This window comes from Patiria miniata, unplaced genomic scaffold, assembly GCF_015706575.1.
Source record: "Patiria miniata isolate m_02_andy unplaced genomic scaffold, ASM1570657v1 HiC_scaffold_5, whole genome shotgun sequence".
Taxonomy (NCBI): domain Eukaryota; kingdom Metazoa; phylum Echinodermata; class Asteroidea; order Valvatida; family Asterinidae; genus Patiria; species Patiria miniata.
The window spans coordinates 39,968,808-39,989,274 of NW_024037072.1; the positions used below are offsets into that span (position 1 = coordinate 39,968,808).

Consider the following 20,467-nt stretch of genomic DNA (forward strand, 5'->3'; position numbering starts at 1 on the left):
AGTATATCGGCAATTTATGTCATCAACGTTGGAAGGTCAATACCCTGGTTCTGTTCTTTCGCACTTGTTAATTTGTGTTGCTATGACAACTCGGAGCCAACGGAATCAGTTCATTATTGTTTGCACCGGTCTGTCAGTCATCAGTTTGCATAAAGGTGCTAATGTAAAAGTAATAAGGTTTGTGCAGTATATTCTGTTTTTGTTGTACGGGAGTGGGTAAAAAAAAATCGAAACCCAAATGTCGGTACTATTGTTTCAGTGAAGTTATGCATGTAGCACTTTCAAAATCTAGGATATGAAAGCCCAATTCATAAGCTTTCTTTTAGTACAAGAATCATTCAAATCACTCTTGTACTTTTCAAGTTACGGAATTTTAAACACAACCAACTTTTTTATAAAGTTCTGTCCACGGATCACAAAAAAGGTGTGCGTTCTTTCAGCAAAACGAAAACAATACATCCGCATGTGATTTTTTTGACTATTGGAATGGCATAAAAACATGGAGAAACGGTATTTCATCAATGTGCTGTTATTTTGACCGAAACCAATAATGAAGTCATGCACATGGAAAAGTATGACTAACTGCTCGTACAAAACTCACCAGGTGCAAAACCTGGTGGATATGCCACGTTGGTGCTTGTATAGCGCTTAATACCAAAAATCTCAATATTACACCTCCTCATCACAATATTACCCCTGTTCATCAGGCCATGAGATCATTTTTACATGTGGTCTCTACCTTCACAGGTACCCATTTATACTCCTGGATGGAGAGAGGCAATTGTAGTAAAGTTTCTTGCCCAAGAACACCAGTACCGTGTTCCCCATCAGGGTTCGAACCCACGTGCCATGGCACGTGAGTCGAACACCATAACCATTGGATGCAAGGCATTTCAGGCACAATTGCTACCCAAAGGAAGAAAAATACTAATGACATTTTACATTGAAAATTCCTGATTACCGTCCTAGAATAACGTTAATGTTTGAAGTAGTCTGTAATGATTTCTTTGGCTTCTTTTACCCGACAGTACTCATGAGGGTAATTCCAAATGGTTGGATGCACACTTTGATCCAGTGGCCAGTCTCTACACATTCTCATCATGTATGGGTAAGTACAATAGTACAATTGCATTTTTCCTTATTAAATAATGTCTTGTATCAGAAGATTATTTCTTGCAGACATTTAGTTGTCTTGACTTCGATTACGTAACTTATGAGCATATTTTAATGTTTTGGAGGAAAACTTTCCCTCAAATTTTATATTTGGTTCTTTTTTAAAGATCAGTCACTTTAAAGTCTAATGTGGCAAGCGGTGACTAAATTTGAAGATTATATATATTTTAAACAATCTACAACGTCAAACCTACATTTGTAAATAAGGAGAACTTTAGCTGTGAAAATATCAGTGTTGAAAAGGTGCTCCGCCCCCTCTGCTTAGGCCAAAAAAAAAGTCTCCGGTTTCTGGTATGCGGGCGCATCACCGTAGCCATGCGCGTCGGCAAAGTGAAAAGTATTTTTTTTTTAATGTAAGATGATGTCTCAAAACCGCCAAACTCACTGGATTGACTGGAATCCTGCTGCTGCACAATTTTAACATGTTTTGAGATGGGGTTACGATCGAGTATAAGCTTTATGTGGCATCTCTGGACTCCCATATATTTGCACTATATTTAGTCGGGCACCATTTGCAGTCATCAGCCGACATTTGAAGGAAAAAAAACGGTAAAAAAAAAAAAAAAAGCTGCGTCACCGCACCACTTTTGGGGCAAGCTCCATACCAGAAACCGGAGACTTTTTTTTTGGCCTTAGCCAGAAGTCAAACAAAAGCTATCAGGAGCATTTGCTACAAGCCTATTTTGATGACATCAAGGTACGGCTCCCTACAATCAAGTGAATATTTTGTGCCACACTCATAAATGTGCATAGTGCATGCATTACACACATTTCGAATAACTATTTGCTCATGAATTGAAACGATTTAGTTCTATTGTCTGACAGCGCGTCTGGTTTCCAAGACTCAACAAATGAGGAGAGAGGCACAATTTTTACAAAGATGTTCTCCCTGGCAGGATTAATAAAATGTTGGGAAGCTTGAAAATTCAATGACAAAAGATGCTTCTGAGCATCATGTATGTTTAGTGCTGTGGGAAACCAATTTACAGGCCAAGCAGCTTTGATTTTTGTGGGAACGCGAGAGCCGTTGCATGACGTACCAGTAAGCAAACTGGCTATTTCTGCTTGCTGCCTTCAGCGATGCACTTTTCCATTCAGAGCATTCTTGCGCTAGACTTGTACAACCAAAGAGATGCCCCTTTCTTGGTAGCAGGTTTAAAAACGGACAAGTCCCTAATGAAAAAGCCTTTTTATGACGAAGTTTGGTTTCTATTTTTGAAGCCTTTTCTGACATCAATGGAGATGGTGAGAACAAGCTGGTTATCGCAGACCTGGGTACCGGTTCCGCCAACATGAAGCTGAAAGTGTACAAGGGAACCAGTCTCATGAGTGAGAACGCCATCATTGAGCTGCCCACTGGGGTCAGTACGTTCTTCATGGACACCAATGAACCCCGAGTACCAGGCAAGATTTTAAATTCACTGATTTTCATAAATGTTGGTGTTTTTTGGGTGGGAGTGGTTGTCTGACTCTAAAAAATATAGTCACCAGTTTCTAGTTGTGTAGTGTAACTTTAACCACATGCCACACTTACTAGTTTTGTTTATATGTTTATACTTTGTTTATGTTTATGCAAGTCTTCTCGTTTAATTTTTTTTAAAATTCCAACTAAGGATGCAACTTGGCCCAAAAATGTGGTTACCGGTATATACAGGGTGGTTAAAAAAAAACTCAACCTCATATTTCCAATAACCTAGACTATTGATATGTATGGCTAGCAAATTTTGTTAGAAGGAAAATGATACCAAGAACTCCCGAATCGGTGCAGTAGTTTTAATTTCAGCGCCATTTTTGTGAACCAAAGTCGGGGGTTATTTGGTCTTGGATGAATAACACGAACATGACCAGGATTGAAATCCTAATTCATAATCCTAATTAGAGCCCCTGACTTTGGTTCACAAAAATTGCGCTGGATTCAAAACTACTGGACCGAATTTTCCTTCCAACAAAATTTCCTAGCCATACATATCAATGGTTTAGGTCTCTGGATATTGGAAGTATGATGTTGCGGGGTTTTTTGGCCCACCCTGCATACACTTTACCTCAGATAACAAAAAGTTTAAAAGGGAATCAAAAAGAACAATTTTTAAAGCTTAGGCCAAAAAAAAAATAGTTCCGCTTCTGGTTACCTGACTGACGCTATTTTTAGGCAGCGACCCTAAACATTTTATCGGCAAGTCAAAAAAATAATAATGAATGAATAAATAAATTATAAAAATCTTTTTGTCTTTTTTCTCTTCACAAAACACCTCTCAACAACCATTTTGTGTCAAAAATGCTTGTATTTATTTGTTTGCCTACTTACATTCACTATTTTGTAAGAAGAAACCTTCGTTGTTTTTACAAGTTCCCAATTCGATGTCACGGTGACGATAAAAATACATGCGTAATGCTCAATGCAGTGATGACTGGTTCCCGCCGCGCCGCCACAGGGCCACAGAAGGCATGATGGAAATGCGGTAACCAGTCTATGCATGCATGGCCGTGGTGCACTGTTGCAGGTACAGTCGGATTAGACATCGTAAAAATGCCAAGAAAACACCAATGGATGGAGAAAGAACAGTTTTGCAAGTTAATTCACAGAACTTGATCTATTCGTGGCTTTTATCACCGACAGCTATCGCAGTTGCGTCCGGCCCCTACCTGTATGTTTATAAGAACCTGCGGCCCTACTTCAAGTTTACCCTGCCTCCGTTGGATGTGAACCCAGTGGAACAGGACCTGTGGAATCAAGCTAAAGAGGTATGGGGTACACTGTCTTCATTGTATCAGTGGAGGTTTGTGGATTAGAGTAGCCATAAAGTTTTCTTGGTTTCATCGATTTCTACAATGGTGTATGGTCCTGTGGTTTTTATTATTTATTGCACCGCATTGACGACGTGATACAAACCATTATTTTTCTCATAATTCAGGCATGCAACTTTTCCTCGGATCAGCTGATTTCCTCCTTTTGTACTTCCCATGTGTGCCATTACAAATGGAAAAACACTGTACAAAGTCTTGGAAAGATTTGATTTTCCTCTTTTTTATGACTTCCTAGTTGCATGCCTGATAATTATCCCTGTTTGAAACCAAGATTTTTCAATGAGCTGATTTCACTGTCATTTCTATAAATTTGGGGTCTACTTTTTTTCCCTGTCCCTTTTACATCTGACATCTACGGTTTTATAATTCTGATGCATTCCTAAACCCTTTAGACCTTGTACCGCACCAAACCGCCCTGCCTGTTACTCCTCATACCGCCCAAAACTGCCACAGCACCTTATGGTTTCATTGATTTATGGAGGAGTACATACAGTGTAATTCAATTTAATTCAAGTGCTAAAGGGTTAATGTAGTAGACATCCAAAAACAATTAATCTGAAGCAGGTTATTAAGAAACTAGCCTGTTCAATTTTCAGCTCAGTAGATTTTTTTTTTTTTGAGAAAACTGTGAAAATGCATCTTCCTTTTTCTCAACGCAAAGCATAGGTTTCTGTTAAACGAGCGATGGTGTGGTCCTAACAATCACAAGGAAATGATGGTAAATTCTTCTTTATTTGAAAGCAACAGCACACCAGGCGCAATGATTTTCACAGGAGGCTTGATCTATTATTTACTTGCAATCAAGTAGGATGTTTCGTGATATTTTGACAGTCTCATTTTTGAATGTTTGCAAATTGGGTCCATTACCTTTACTTTTCAGTGACATGAAGAGATGAATATACAATCCCACAGGGGTAGATGTTTATAATCGTCTGTGGGGGAGGGGACAGTTGACCAAGTGTCAATCACCTGTCTGCTTTATGATGATTGGTCAATTACTCCCGCCGAGTAACTCAATACACCCACACCACTCCACAGCCTGAATATTGCCTTTTGATGTCATAACAAATGACACGTTTTCAACAAGGATGTTCTATCATTGGTAATAAAATGAAAAGAAGCAATTTCATAAAATCTGTTCATGTCATCGCATAGTTATCTTTTTAGGTTAACTTTGTGATGCGGCAATCATAAGACTCATTTCTGCAGGGAAGTATTCCAGGCCATCACAAGTCCCTTCAAGTCCATCACTAGTCCTCCAGTCCCAATTCAACTCACAAGCTATTCAAATGAGCTTTGACAAAGGCAATTCTTTGTTATTGTTCATCCACTGTTACTTGTGAGTGGACTTGTGATTTACTTGTGACTGGACTTTTGATTTACTTGACTGACTGTTTTTCTGTCTGAGGCCCGACGCACACCTTCCCGATTTTACCGGTTTCCTGGATCATTTCATCACCCGTACGTTTTTTTGTCACCATTGGGGTTAGACCGCCACATTAACTAATTCCATTCTATAATCGGTCACGTGATGATCAGTCAAGCAGGCATGTAACTTTTCCTCGGATCAGCTGATTTCCTCTTTTTTTCACTCCCAATGTGTGCCATTGAAAATAGAAAAACACTGTACAAAGTCTGGGAAAGATTTGAATTTCCTCTTTTTTGTGACATCCCAGTTGCATGCCTGGTCAAGTGATGACCAGTCACATGATGACAACCCCGTGACTTCCTTCATGGATCTGATTGGTTAACATAAAAATTTCGTCCAGTGAAGTCAGATCCGGTGAAAGTGGATGCGAAAAAATCAAACATGTTTGATCTCATCCGGTCTCCCTGGGCCTAGACGGTCAGATCGGTCTGAATTTTCAGCGCACACCTCTGTACGATGGCCCGATGATCTGATGATGCAGCAAAATCGGAAAGGTGTGCGCCGGGCTTTGAATGTAGACTTGTGTCTTAAAACTCCTTTACATTTTCCTTCCATTTGTTTTTCCCCTTTTGGATTGTGGTGCATCCCAGCATGTTTCTTTGGTCTCAATATATTGAAATGTAACCGGTCCTGTTCGTGGGTACAAACCTTAACCCTTACTCTCTGAGGGTAGTTTACTGCATGTCAGTTGGTTATGCCAATGCCCTCCAGCTGCAGTTTATTGGAGGATACTTTGATGTAGCAGTGAAGGCTCTAATTGGCAGGAGTTGGAGGCCCTGGAGGGTGCCTGATACTGACCAGCTGGGGGCACTCACTTTGTTATCAGAGGACTCTCATTGTTCTCTGTGGCATGTATTGGAGTGCCTGTCCAGTTACCCTTGAAATGACATGGCAGATATTGGAGGGCCATGCAAAAAACATAGGAGATTTTCTTGAGGCACAATTGGCATGCGTTGGAGGGTCAAGTAGGGTAAGGGTTAACTTACATACATGTACATACTGTGTACAATGAGCTTATTGGCTACATGTGCAAGTACATGTATAGTGGAGTCCACTAACGTGGCACACTTTGATGTTTCCTCTGACTTTCCTCAGGCAGCATTGCCCAAGCTCCTTGTTGACAAGCTTGAAATTCTTTCATTTAAATGTTGGTACTACGTGTATAACCTTAATTAATAATTCTTGCTACTGACCCTGTGTGAACAATTTTAGGGTAATGAAATTAAGTCGGAAATGCCAAAACGGTGGCATCCGGAAATCGGGCACAAAATCAGCCGAGTGTTCCCTAACGTGGGGCACTTTCCAGGTAAACATTTAGAAATTTCTTTAGAGTTGACAAATTCTGATAAAACCATTATTATCTCCACACACTTTATCAAACTATGTGTTTGTTAGATAATTATTTTCTTATTTTTAGGCGCATTTTTAAAAAGTTCACTGCGCTCTTCAAAATAAAATCGGAAAATTGCGCCAAATTAAATGTGTCCCTTAACTTCGTAATGAGTAGGTAAACTCAAGGTTTATGAACGGAAAGGTTTAGAGCTTGATGAAATTTCACTTGCGGTGAAATTTGAGGTAAAATCTTTGCTCTAGCACTGGAGGCAAAAAATCAAAGTGCGCCAGGTTGAGGGCTGCGCCACATTAGGGAGCATTAACAATAGAGACATCAATGCATCGAAGAAGCATTTCACCTTGACACTGTACTTTTGTTAAATTGTCATCTTCACTTTACTCACTCATGTCAGTGTACTCTAGAGATTCACAATGCGTTTCATCCATCAGTAGATTTTGCCTTTTTGCCGGCATGTTATCTCCCTTGAGGTTTACTAATAGACAACCGTAATTCAGAGTCTTTCTGGTCTTGCACAGGACAAGATTGACGTGACAGTGCTGCGGGAAATGCTGGACAGCATCCGACGCGAAGGAAATGAAGGAGCGCTGACAGTCAGATCTCTGAGGTACGCACAAAACATTGGATGCTTCTGGCCTAATGGAAAGAAGGAATTTGTTAAGTGCAAATCCGCCCCCCTCCCTAAAAAAAACCCATCAGTCCTTGAGTTGATCCATTGGCAATCAGTTTATCAAGGTGCTGTGTGGCTTTCTCACTTCAATGCAGGGAAGGATGGTTTTGACACTGATAACATGTACAAACTAATAATTCATCTGCATGTTTTGTATCTCTATGAGGAAAGCAATTTCCGGTGGACCATGTGTGTAATTTACATTTCACTCTTCATTATTGAGGACAAACAAGCCAGGCAGCCTTTGCACAAAGCTGTGGGGCTTGTGTTTCATCAGTCCATATAGGATATTCTTCAACCCACTTATATTTTATCCAGAATTTAGAGTTCATCTGTTGACATGTTAAAGACTCGTAGGAACATTGGTAGTTATCTTCAAACAAACTTGAATCCTCGATCCTGATTGGTCGATCCATGGCAATAACAGTGTGTTATTATCCCATATACCACGTTCCATACTGTGCTATTCTGAGATGTGTGCGCCATTCCTGCTGCACTCACGTGTTATAGGATAACCGCTGAACAGTTCGTCTACAGCGTGTGTGTTCCATCTTTACTGTGCGTCAAGTTAGCTTGAGAATAAATATGTGATCGGCTCCACAAAAAAAGGGTATTGTGTCGCAAAAAAAGTTAAAATTGAGTATAAAAATATACATGGTGGGAAAGCCCACAATGTAAGGGACCGTGACCATTCAGCCCTGGTATGAAAAGGGCCCCCGGTACCTCGTCTGGTCCAGAGCCAGTCCGGTCTTCAGCCCAGTCTCGTCCGGTACATGGTCCTGTCTGACCAGAAGTTTTGAAGTCAGTCAGGTGCATCAATTTATTGCCCTTCAGAGAACGTCCAGAGCAGAACAATAGCAGACTTACCGGATTAAAGATAAAATCCTTCCATAATGCCTTGGTAATTTACGGTCCCATTGTGCGCGAAACCCCATGGCAGGGGTTTTGATCTGTGCCGACAAAAGTGTTCTATTGTTTCGCGCTGAGAGATGAAACCACAAGCAGGTTTCTTCTGGGATATACATGTGTCAATACTTGCAAACAATAGACCCCAGGATAGAGGAGTTCCTGATTAGCAACAGGACCAGCTCCTGGGCTGGTAGCTGGGACGGTACGAGAGGACTTCTTGGGAGGGGACGAGCTAACCGGGGGGCCCTTTTCATACCGGGGCTGAATGGTCACGGGCCCTAAGCTTTCATTTGGTATATAATAGAGCTCCATAGTCCCTCCCAATCTGGCAATATGACGTATTTGCATATGATGAAAACATGAGAATATGAGAAAACAGGCTTTGAAATAGCTGGCTTTAATGTAGAACAACAGAACGATGCACGCAAAATGGTTGTTTTTTGCACTTTGTTCATCAAAATCATCATTTCTGTGAATCACCCCTGAAACTGTAGGTAATAAAGATGTCATTCATGACAAAAAAATTAAAATCACATTTGGACAAAATTTTTACTCTCTCAATGTTGAGCAGGCCATTGCACGATAATGCTCAGAGCGACTTAATACCCTTTTTTGTGGAGCCGGTCACCGTTTGTTATCCCTATCAGGCCTTTGGAACATTGAAAATGTAGCACATCTGTGTTCCATATTCGGCCCCGTGGCATATGGGACACAGACGCACTACATTATTACATGTTCCACTCGCGCTTGCGGGATAACGCATATTATCCGGTAATGAACCCAGCAATTTAATGAGAAAAACACCTTTTTCAAAATGAAGAAATGACTGATACCAAATACCCCTGTGAAATTATTCCGCCCGAAATGGTAGGCTATCGTTTGTTTGCAGACAATCATTGCCGTTAAATATTATGGACATGCCCCACAACCACAGTACCTTGATGTCGCATACACTGTACCGGCTGAATGAGAATCTTGTCCCAAGTGCATTTTTGGGGTTTGAACACAGGAATAATTGTGTAGGGGTTGACTGAATACCTGTTAATTGTACCTTTGGGAGACATTTTGCTGTCATTAATTAAAGCCTCAGGGAGACACCGGACATTAGGGAGACATTTCAATGTCTCCCTAATGTCACAGCTCCAATTTAGAGGCAAAATTTTACAGTCGCGAATAGGCTAGATCGATTGCTCGTGGTAATAATGTTAAATTGGGGTTAGGACGCATTAAAGATGGAAACATTTTGTGCACAAGTCTATGAGACCCAAATGACACTGCGCAATAGTCGTAGCCTTGTTGCCATTTTGTGATTGGACAATGAACGACGTTCATTTGATGGTGTCTTCGTATCTCCAGTGCAAGTAGCTGCATGTAAGCGCGGTCGCAAGTAGTGCTGCTTATGCACCTGGGATCCGTCCGCACTAGTATACAATACGTTCAGAATCATTTAAGTGACGGTCTGTTTTCATAAATGAACATCATGTAAAGAAAATAAATTTCCAATTTTCCAAATGATCTATGATTACATCGTGAGATCGTTTAGACACACCCCTATAATAAATGCATGAAAGTGAATACGGAATTGGAGTGTTAAGTAATTCTTCCGGTCGCATTATCAGTCCTTTTTAGATATTAGGGAGGTTTTTTTTTTTTTTAATTAAAACAATGATTGAAGAGAAAAGCAGGGATCAATTTAATACGCATAATATGAACATAAAATTAATAAATTTACATTCATAAAATAATTTTTTTAAAGAAAGCATGAATATAGATGAATAATATAAGTTTCTTTTTAAAGAGAGAAGTAATTCTTCCGTTCCCAAAGTTTATGCACAAAATTAATGTCCAACGAATTATTGCAGATAGCTTGCAATGTTCATTTAAATATCGAGATATATACACAGTAGGGTTTTGTGAAATGATTTTTCTTTTCCCCCTTTCTGTATCATTATGTGAACGAAATGTGTCACAAAAAACCTGCAGAATCTGGCCTTTTACGATGAACATGTACATGCGGCGCCCGTACGTGTACGTGTACATGGTACCATACGTACTTGCGTACATGTACTTCAACGTCGTTAATTGACCAATCACAAAATGGCAACAAGGCTACGACTATTGCGCAGTCAAATGACCCGTTTCCCATAATAATAAGTACTTCATGTATTAAAAATTGTACATCAAAGATAGTGCTGCGGCTGATCCGCTGAACCGAACCAAAATTCATCGAACATAGCAGTTCTGAACCAAACTGAACCAGTTCAGTTAATCAGTTCAAACACTGTGTAAAGTGCCACATATTTTGAAAAGCACAATTAAAACAATCAAAACTTGCACCATAAATTTTTACAGTTTACTTTGAATTAAAAGAAAACAATATTTTAGGCTGAAAATTCCAACTTAAAATGAAAGGAAATTCATGTACATGCAGTCATTAAGTGCACGTTCGACGGTAACACAATTTATGTTGCGAGTCGCGCTGTGTGCGTGGTGGATCATGGACTGAGTGATCACACGTACGAAAAATGAGTTTCAATGCTTGGAATAAATACATAAAATTAGAAGAAAAAAAACCATGTGAACAGAAAAGAAAACTTCCAGTTTTATGAAATTACTAGCTGAAATCTTCAGTTTTAGATCATTTCAAAAACATAAGCTTGACAAATTTCACAGTGTGGATGATGTTGCCGAAGTTTAATAGCTGGTTCCCGATCCTTATACTGTTCCAGTTATCATGTTTATTTGGCAGGAACCAGTCAATGTGCTAAGTAAGCTCTTGGAGGCCAAAAACACTTGCTGTTGATGTCAATACAATTTCAGTTTATTGGTACATTTAACACTGATGCCTCATTATAGCCGCCTCCCAGGCCATGGTTCATGTGTACATCTTTATTAGTATGCACCTGTTTTTTTCCCTCAGATATTTGATGTTGCCAGACAAAGAGCAGATGGAGAGCTTTGCTAATCTGCATAAACAGACGACCATCAAAAGACAGGTAGGAAGAATTAGTTAGCCAACTTTAACAAGTTTTGATGTGCAAGTTTTTAAATGTGGCTTTTGCTCATCATTTGTGATGCGATCAAGCTAAATGAGTCGTTTGTTGGGAATTTTTATTTAAAGATACAGGCCAAAATTGGGCCACTTCATCACATCATTTCATCACATCTCTTGGTGTTCCAACTTCCATGATTTTTGAACTAAAGATGATATCAGCATGCGGTTTTCACAGCAGTTATGCTTTTATCAAATCTGTGATTAAAAAAATGTTGACCAGGGTCAACAAACGACTCATGTAGCTTGATCGCATCACATTAAATGTAATCTTATATGCTGTCTACTGTATTAAATAACTGAAAATGTCAGAGGTTGTGAGAAAAAAAAAATCACAATTTTGCCTGGGTGGGACTCGAACCCATGGCCTCCTGCTTACTTGTGCAGTCATCTTAACCACTCGACCATGAAGCTTGCCAGGGTCTGCTGGCTGGTTCAAATCTGACAGAGGAGCAGGGACAGAGATCAATATGTTGTAAGCTGGAATTTTGCATTGGAAGGATGTAATTTTTTAAGATTGTTTTTTTTTTTAAGATTCAAGCATTTGCCGGTCTAGTCTAATCGTTTCAAAATTTGAGTTTCTGTGTCAACTATTGGCTGGTGAAATACTGAGGAGCTCATCTTTGCCTTGCGGAATTGTAGGGAATATTTCATTGAGCAAAGCTGGCCAGGATTTGTTTTGTTCTTGAGGTCATAGTGTGAACCCATATTTTACATGCAAGGCATGAATCAGCTGAGAACCAGTTACAAGAGATGTACATTGCAGGGACAATTCAGCTGGTAACCAGTATTTGCTAAACAAATATTAAGGTGTCTTAAAAAAAAAAATATTTTTTTTTGTAGTGGGGGTTTCAGACAGGTTCGGCAATAATAAAAAGGTTTTGTTTTTATAAGTCATGGGTAGGGAGTTCAAAATAGGGTCTGTCGGAAATGAGAATCAAAGAATAAAAGAGGGAAGCCTTTATTGTCTGCGTGTTGCAAATTTCTAAACTTAATAGTCCCCTGATATTGGCCCCTAAGATCTCTCCTGGTCAAGAACTGACATTTTCCCACATGTTGGCACCGATGTCCATCACAAATCCCCAAGTCCTCAACAATCCATCGCAAGTCCTTCAGTCTCAAGTCAAGTCACAAGTGATTCAAATGAACTGTGGCAAAAATCTTCCTTTGTATTGTACATCCCCTGATGCCTGTGATGGACGTGTGATTTACTTGTGACTAGACTTGTGATGGACTCGACTACAAACAGGTGGGCACTTGTTGATACCTCTTTCTCACTCTCTGATTGGCAGACGGTGATAACCTGCATGGATACCCTCAAGAAGTCCTCCGCTGATGAGGATGCCATCAGTTGCATCGTAGCCGGCACAGAGAGCAAAGAAGTCTACATACTGGACCCTGAAGCATTCACTATTCTTGCAAAGGTATAAGTCAGGGGCACTAGCGCATGTCTGCGCATCTAGAGGGATTCAATAAAAACTAGAGGTTGTATGAACAACCACACGGTGTTGGGCCATGGATTACCGCAGACTTTGCCACACACATCAATTCAAAATATGCATGTTTAAATCCATGTTTGAATTTTTCAACATGCCGCCAGAGGGCGCTCTAACATTTGATGACGTCACCTGTAAAATGTTTGTACAGTACTGCCTAGGCAGACACTCACATCATTGAAAGCAAGTTCGCATCTTCTGCCAATTTCAAATAATAGGGCACTTCCGGTTTTGACCAGAAGGAAGGGTCACGTGATTTTGCACTTAATACCAAAAATGAAGACCCTGCAATATTGTATCGATTGCCATAAAAACAAAATCAAATCTGTAGCAGTTGATTTTATATTGATTTTCAAAGATTAAATCTAGTAATCTTTGATTGCTTGTAATATGATACTTGATGACGTCATTGTGACGTCATTACCAGAAAGTTCAAGAGCTATTTTAACTGTGCTATATACAGCCAAATCTTGATTATATCTATCACGGTTGATTTTTTAGCAATTTTTGAAGGTTTAAAGGTCTTTTTATTGTAACTTCCGGTCTGATGACGTAATCAATTTTTTTTCGCGCACAGGTGTTGTCTGCATTAAGGTCATCACGTACATTAATTTTGAAGCGATTACCGCAAACTTCGCCACAGACATCAAGTGAAAATGCGTTTTTCGCGTTTTTTAACCTGCCGCTAGAGGGCGCTCCAACTCTTCATGACGTCACCAATTATTTTTTTTGAAAGGTCAATCCAGGCAGACATCAACACCGTTGAAAGCAAGTTCATATCTTTTTCCACTTTCAAATTATTAGGCACTTCCGGTTTCGACCGGAAGGAAGGGTCATGTGATTTTACGCGCACAAGATAAAATGAAGATCATATATTATCATGTCGATTCCTGCAAAATTCAAGTTGCGGTCTCTGACGGTTGATTTTATATTGAATTTCAAAGATTAAATTGATTATTTTTTGAAGTGACGTCACGTGACCCATGATGACGTCATGATGACGTAATTGCAAAAAAGCACATCTTCAGTTGGTTGTGCATTCATGGATTGACAATTGAAGTTCATATATGTTTTCATTTTGACAAACAGTTCCGGAGAAGAATGTGTCTTGAAGAATAATAAAAAAAATAGTAAATTCTTACAATAACAATAGGTGTTGGGCTGAGGCCCAACACCTAATGAATTGTGACTCGGACTTGAATCAATTGACTTGAGACTCAGACTCATACTCAGCCCATTTGACTCGAAGTCATCTCCAGTTACTCGACCACAACACTGACTACCTTTGAGGTGTAGGCGTTGGTTCCACAGTGATAAACATGAGTGGACCCTTGTATTCATTGTTAACCCTAACTCCCTAGCATAATTTACTTGGAACCATACCCATCCTGGCAAATTCCAACACCATATATGGGAAACTGCACACACATATTTTTGAATTTGATTCTGGAGGTGCGCCAACCCAATGGGGTACTGTACCCATCCTGACAGATTGCAACAAAACATGCCATTGGGGTTTGATGGGTTAGGGTTAATGAATCAAATTGATAAAAAAACAGAGATGGCTACTATATGCAAAGGGTGTATACCAGGGAAGGCCCACTGACTGGCTTCCAGTCCCTTCATTATCATTCCTACTTAGAATAATACGGAGGTGGGTACCGGTCTACAAAGGCATGGTTTATGCTCGATACATATTACATTCAAATTGATCGTACCCAGCCCACCCATTCGGGCGTTATAGAAAAGAACAAGTTCAGGTGTAAACTATAGTGAACCATAAACTTCGCTCAAATCATGGGTGGTTGGACTACTACAGGGTGTCCTGAAAATAATGGTACATGTAAACCCCGCAATTTTCGCCAATTTACAACCGGAATTTACTACAAATGTTTACACGATCTCCAAGGTTACAGATTTAGCTTGACAATGCCGTTTGTTTAATTAAGATTGCTTTTGTAAATCCAGAGATATGTTTGAATAACCGCAAAGCCAAAAAAACATTCTGTGCCACTTTAAGGAAACGAGTGCTTCAAAGATCAGACAATTCACTCTTTTCACGCTCCGCCATAGGCATGCAGAGCCTCGATCTGGCAAGTTTACACAATAAATATAACCGGTTCAGTGATCTGAACCCCGACACGGGAATCACTGAACCGACTATTTTCATTGTGTAAAGTTGCCAGATCGAGGCTCTGCATGCCCATGGCGGAAGCGTGAAAAGAGCGAATGCCAGTATGGCTTTTTTGATAAGATTATCCCTATGGGTGTAAGACAAACATTCCATTCACACGACAATATAGGGTTTTGTTCTTATGTTGAAACAACTCAATAGTACAGACAGGTTCACTTCTTTAAAACTTCAATGAAGGAGTTCAATTAAATATAAATAAATATTGCACACTCTGCTTAAAAATGTTAAAATCACTAACAATAAAGTGATTTGGTTTTAGACTAGGACTATACTGATTTTAACTGCTTCACAGAAAGTGGCACAAAATGGGTTTCTTGGCTTTGCCGTTATTCAAACATATCTTTGGATTTACAAAAGCAATCTCAATGAAACAAACAGTGTTCTCAAGCTAAATCTATTACCTTGAAGATGGTGTAATCATCCGCAGAAAATTTTGGTTGTAAATTAGCAAAAGGGGTTTACGTGCACCATTTTTTTCAGGACACCCTGTATAGTTGACTATTTGGAACAGATCACAGTGTATCGTTCCATTGCTGGTTACCAATAGCCATACACATCATAAAGCACAACGGGGAGCCAGGACCAAGAAGTTTCATGATGGCGTTTTGACCAGCATTTGACTAGAGGCGTCCACACGTTGCTATTAGTGCGCAGGCGTAAGTTACATCACAAATCAACCACTTGTGGACTAATGGTCCTCGCCCGAACTTGTATGATGACAACAAAAAGGTCCGCATCTCTCCTCTGACCATTGAGGGTGCTACAGACACCTGTTGCTTCGTTATAAGTAGTTTGAGAGACCTTTTCTTATAAACTCATTGAATGAATTGGTTTTTGATTTGCCAGATGTCTTTACCCAGCGTTCCTGTGTTCATGAGCGTGAGTGGTCTTTACGATGTCGAGTTTCGCATCATCATCTCCTGCAGGGATGGCAACATCTATGCCCTCAAAAGGTAATGCGAACTCTACAATGTAATGTTAGTACTTTTCTTATTTTAATTTTAAGAATGAACAAAGACAATTGACTAGAGAAAAGTGAGACAAGATCATGTTTTTTGTGTAAAATTTGATTTTTTTTGTTTAACCCACAGAGGTATGAAGATTGCCAAGCACTGTGTGGAGCTAAACAGTCAGCCCGTCGGTCTGGAAAGAGTCGGCAAGAACATTGTGGTGGGTTGCATGGACCAGACGCTGCAGTGCTACACAATGAAGGTGGGTGTTCATTTGCCAGTGGGGGCAGACTATAAGGGGTTCTGTTCAGTAGTGGTGGGTTGCATAGACCAAACTGTGCCGTGTTTTACAGTGAAGTCGGGTATTCTTTTACCAGTGGGGTGGTGAATTGTTATTTTGCCAGAACTCACCTACTCACCCTCAATGTAAGATCATGGGTATTTTTTACAATAAAAGTTGAAGTATGCGTTTGCGTAATATACAGATACTGATTACTTTATCTCCTTTCATTACAAACACGAAGGTACAGTCAAGTCATCAACCTCCTTTGCCAAAAAAAACGACTTTCTAGTGACATGTAGTGCACAGTCATTCAAATTTGCATTTAATAATAATAATAATAATAACGGAAATTTATACCGCGCCATTATCCGCCATAAATGACGCTCGTGGCGCCATTATCCGCCATAAATGACGCTCATGGCGCAAAAAGTGTCATGGGTGGCTCAGTTTCTATTAAAAGCGCTCGCCTCTCACCACTGTGGCCCAGGTTCAATTCTCGGCCCAGTTCATAATGTGAGTAGAGTTGTTCGTTGATTCTCTCCTATGCCACGAGGGTTTTTCTCCGAGTTTTTCAATTTTCCTCCCTCTGCCAAAAACAAGACTTTCGATCTGGCTGTACTCGGTGGAAGACGGCACCTTTACATGCCTTTAGCTCGACCGTGTTGTAGCTGTGTCCTTTGCAATTCAGCTCCTGCTGCGAGTAAGGATGATCCCCCAAATTTAGATTTACAAGTGGATTGGTCAAAATGTGCTACTAAGTTGCAGCAACTGATTTGCGACTACAATGGATAAATAAATAGAAACCATCTTAGAGTTTGTCATTGTGTTTTCTTACAGGGCAAGAAGCTGTGGACAGTCTACCTGCCATCCAGCATCACCACCATGTCCATCATGGACCACAGACAGAAGGGCTTCAAAGCTGTCATGGTGGCGCTAGATAACTGTGAGGTGCACTTCTACAGAGAGAAGTACCTCATTAACACCATCAAGTGTGGGGTGAGTTTACTTTCACATTGAATCAAAATTGTCTGTCGTGATGTGGTCCAAAGCATTTTGTTAAAGCTATAGTCCATCATTTGCAGCTATCCAAAAAGTAACTGACGTAATTATTGTTGAAAAACGTGCTTGGTTGAAAGATAGTAAGGGAACTAAACTACCTGTGAAATTCTTCTTTCTTGCAAGCTGTCATTTTGAAGAAATCAACGAAAGAAGGCCTTTCCAACGGTGCGTCTTAAGACGCACCATAAGAAATTTCCGTTAGTGGTTCGTTTTTTTTATTCGGCGAAGTGCGTGCAAGCGTTCGCACTACGCTTGCTATAATTCGTCGGATCGGTGCGCGACATCGCATAGCTGCATTCGGCTCAGTGAGAACGTGTCTCGGACGCTGAATTCAGGCCCAATTCAAAACATGATTCAGCAACTTTTGATATGAAATCGGATCCTAGAATGCTGTTTTTCTCGGAATATACAGCTGAAGCTGAGCTGAAACTTCATCAGGTTAGTTGTTCAGCACCCTTCTTCAGATTTTTAGTACGTTTGTTGCTTCAAACGAACAAAATGCACAAGTTACAAATAATGGACTATATCTTTACCTGGGGCAGACTAGTGGCATCCAAGGAGAAGTCAAGTACAGGGTGTATTCACAAAAATTAAACCCAGATAAATGTAAATTATTTCAATTCATTAATTTCAATTCACTTTATTTTCCACATAAAAGAGACAATCAGAGTTAAATGTATACAAAATATGTGGACAGGGATCCCTAAAAAGCAATGCTTGTCGAGTACAGATCCCCAGTTACAATCATACAAAAATATACAAGTTACACACACAAACAACACATAAGGACACCCAGTCGTTTTTTGCTATGCTTCCGAGGATTGGCTTTGTGTTTTCCTTTGTCCCTGTAATATAACACTCTCCCATAGACTAAGCACGCAAACCTGCGTTCGAGGACAATAGGCACCTTCCTTCGAGGATCAATGGCCCCTTTGTGCTCCTTTTGTTGTCTGTCCTCAGGCGTAATGCCATGCAGGAACATAACACCAGACAGGAATATTCGAATAACAAGCAGCTGCAACCCTGTGAAAAAAAGAAACAATTAATTACTTAAAATATTTTCCAATAACTTATTTTTGTATTTGCGCTTAAAGGGAAAATACAACATTTGCAAACATCAAAAAATAAAACTACCAAATCATTTTGAAATACCTTGCTGGACTGTTAGTGAATGACAGTGTAAAGCATCCTGTAAAATCATGGCACCTGGTATACTGTCATTTTCAAGAAAAGTGGTATTTTTGTATCAATTTCCAACGCTGATCGGCCGATCAGCGTTGGAAAAAACTGGCTTTTTTTCAAATACTGGCCCCAGTTGACCATCGCACTTGTTTGCAATCGATATTACACTCCTATGAACGGGTACAAGCCAGCTAGACTGGTTCCCTAACCTTTTCCCCAATATATGTAAACTGCTCTGTTTCTTCTTAAATGGAGTCAGGGAACCAGACTACAGGAAAATGATTGTTTTTCTTGGTTTTTATAGCATTTTCGAACCCAAAACCTCAAAAAAAGTCAGTGTAACTATATTTGCTATATATTTCCAACCCCCCAATTCCATCCATTTCTGAAAATTACAGCAAAAGCAAATGATGTATATTCCCTTTAAAGAGCGAGAGACTGGAGATATTTTTCAGGGAAATATCAACCAAGCTCCACAGCTTGGGACCCTCATGCTTCACAATTGCCCTAGAGATTGCAGTACCAGCATAAGACCTATGAAATTCATTAAACTGTCTTGTAAAATAAAGGTGCATATCATATCATAATATTTCAAAAACATGGAACAAATCGATTTGGGTAAATAAGTTGATGCATGAAGGAGCCCAGCTGAAGAGAGTAAATGTCATTAACTTTTAGAGTATTGCAATTATAAAAAAAAGTGGATTACTATGCTCATAAAAGTCAACGTTGTTAATGATACCCAATACTTTATCTCTGTAATTTGAGGATTCTATTAATTCGACTTCAGTACCACTATTGCCCCATGCAAGTATACCATATGTAATATAAGGTACAATAAGGGTATTATACAACATTATTAAGATATCCTGGGAAAAAGTACATTTCAACTTGGAAATATTACCTATGTTTCTTGAAATAACAGTAGAGATGTGATTAATATTTGTTCCAAGAAAGACTGTCATCAATATTTAAACCTAAGAACTTTAAACAATCAGTTTTTATAATATTAGTATTATCAATACAGATTGAAAACGGCTGACAATACTTCCTATTACTGAAATAACATATAAAAATTTTGGAGGATTTTGGAGGATTGAGGATGGTTGTAAGCAACAAGGGCCTAGGGGGTTAGGGTTAATGTATACATAGAATAAAAGGGGACCCAAGATAGAACCTTGTGAGACTCCACAAGATATTTCACAATAAGTAGACTGGGTTCCATTGATAGATACAAATTGCTGATGGTTAGAAAGATAACTCCTGAACCAGTCCAAGGCAACTCCTCTGATTCCATAATATTCCAATTTAGATAAAGGATGTCATGATCAACTGTGTCGAAGGCCTTGGACAGGTCCAGGAAGATACCAATTGTAGCAAGGGATGCATCTAAGCCAGTTGTTAATTTGTCAATTAATTTAATAACAGCATGTGTAGTGGAATGATGTGCTCGAAATCCATATTGATTATCCGAAGTTATAGAGTGTTTGTCAAAAAATTCTACGGTACGTTTATAAATAACGTTCTATAATCTTAGAAAATGAAGTAAGAACTGAAATTGTTTTTGTCTTTTTTTTTGGAGGCATGTTGACATCAAATTCCAGTAGGTAGATGCAGCTAACTGTATATATTTCACACATTAGAGGATGTTTAATTATTAAGAAGATTAGAGAGGATTTATTTGGTGAAAATCAACAAAATTAAACAGAGCAAAATGGTTGCAGCTCTCACTCCATGTGGGGCGCCCTCTAAAAAAATGTAGGGCGCCCTCTTATAAAAAAATCTAATAAATATTTTCAAATAAGTTAAAGGTCATGTGAAACGTCAATGTGTCCACCTTCCAACGATACCTTGATTGTGTGTCTGTGGCCACGGACGACAGAGCATTTGTTGTTATTCTATTCATTGTTATAC

The 20,467-nt window shown here is 39.5% G+C and overlaps 1 protein-coding gene across 1 annotated transcript in view; it reads left to right on the forward strand.

Moving 5' to 3' along the window:
• The window catches only part of LOC119742021 (Bardet-Biedl syndrome 1 protein-like), a 36,067-nt gene that overhangs the window by 10,338 nt on the left and 5,262 nt on the right, over positions 1–20,467 (forward strand). Inside the window, exons 2-10 of the mRNA XM_038218029.1 lie at positions 1,029–1,108; positions 2,395–2,577; positions 3,791–3,915; positions 7,277–7,365; positions 11,258–11,333; positions 12,682–12,813; positions 15,926–16,032; positions 16,171–16,291; positions 17,150–17,308. Coding sequence (XP_038073957.1) covers positions 1,029–1,108; positions 2,395–2,577; positions 3,791–3,915; positions 7,277–7,365; positions 11,258–11,333; positions 12,682–12,813; positions 15,926–16,032; positions 16,171–16,291; positions 17,150–17,308 — 1,072 coding nt within the window. The remainder of the gene's footprint in view (positions 1–1,028; positions 1,109–2,394; positions 2,578–3,790; positions 3,916–7,276; positions 7,366–11,257; positions 11,334–12,681; positions 12,814–15,925; positions 16,033–16,170; positions 16,292–17,149; positions 17,309–20,467) is intronic.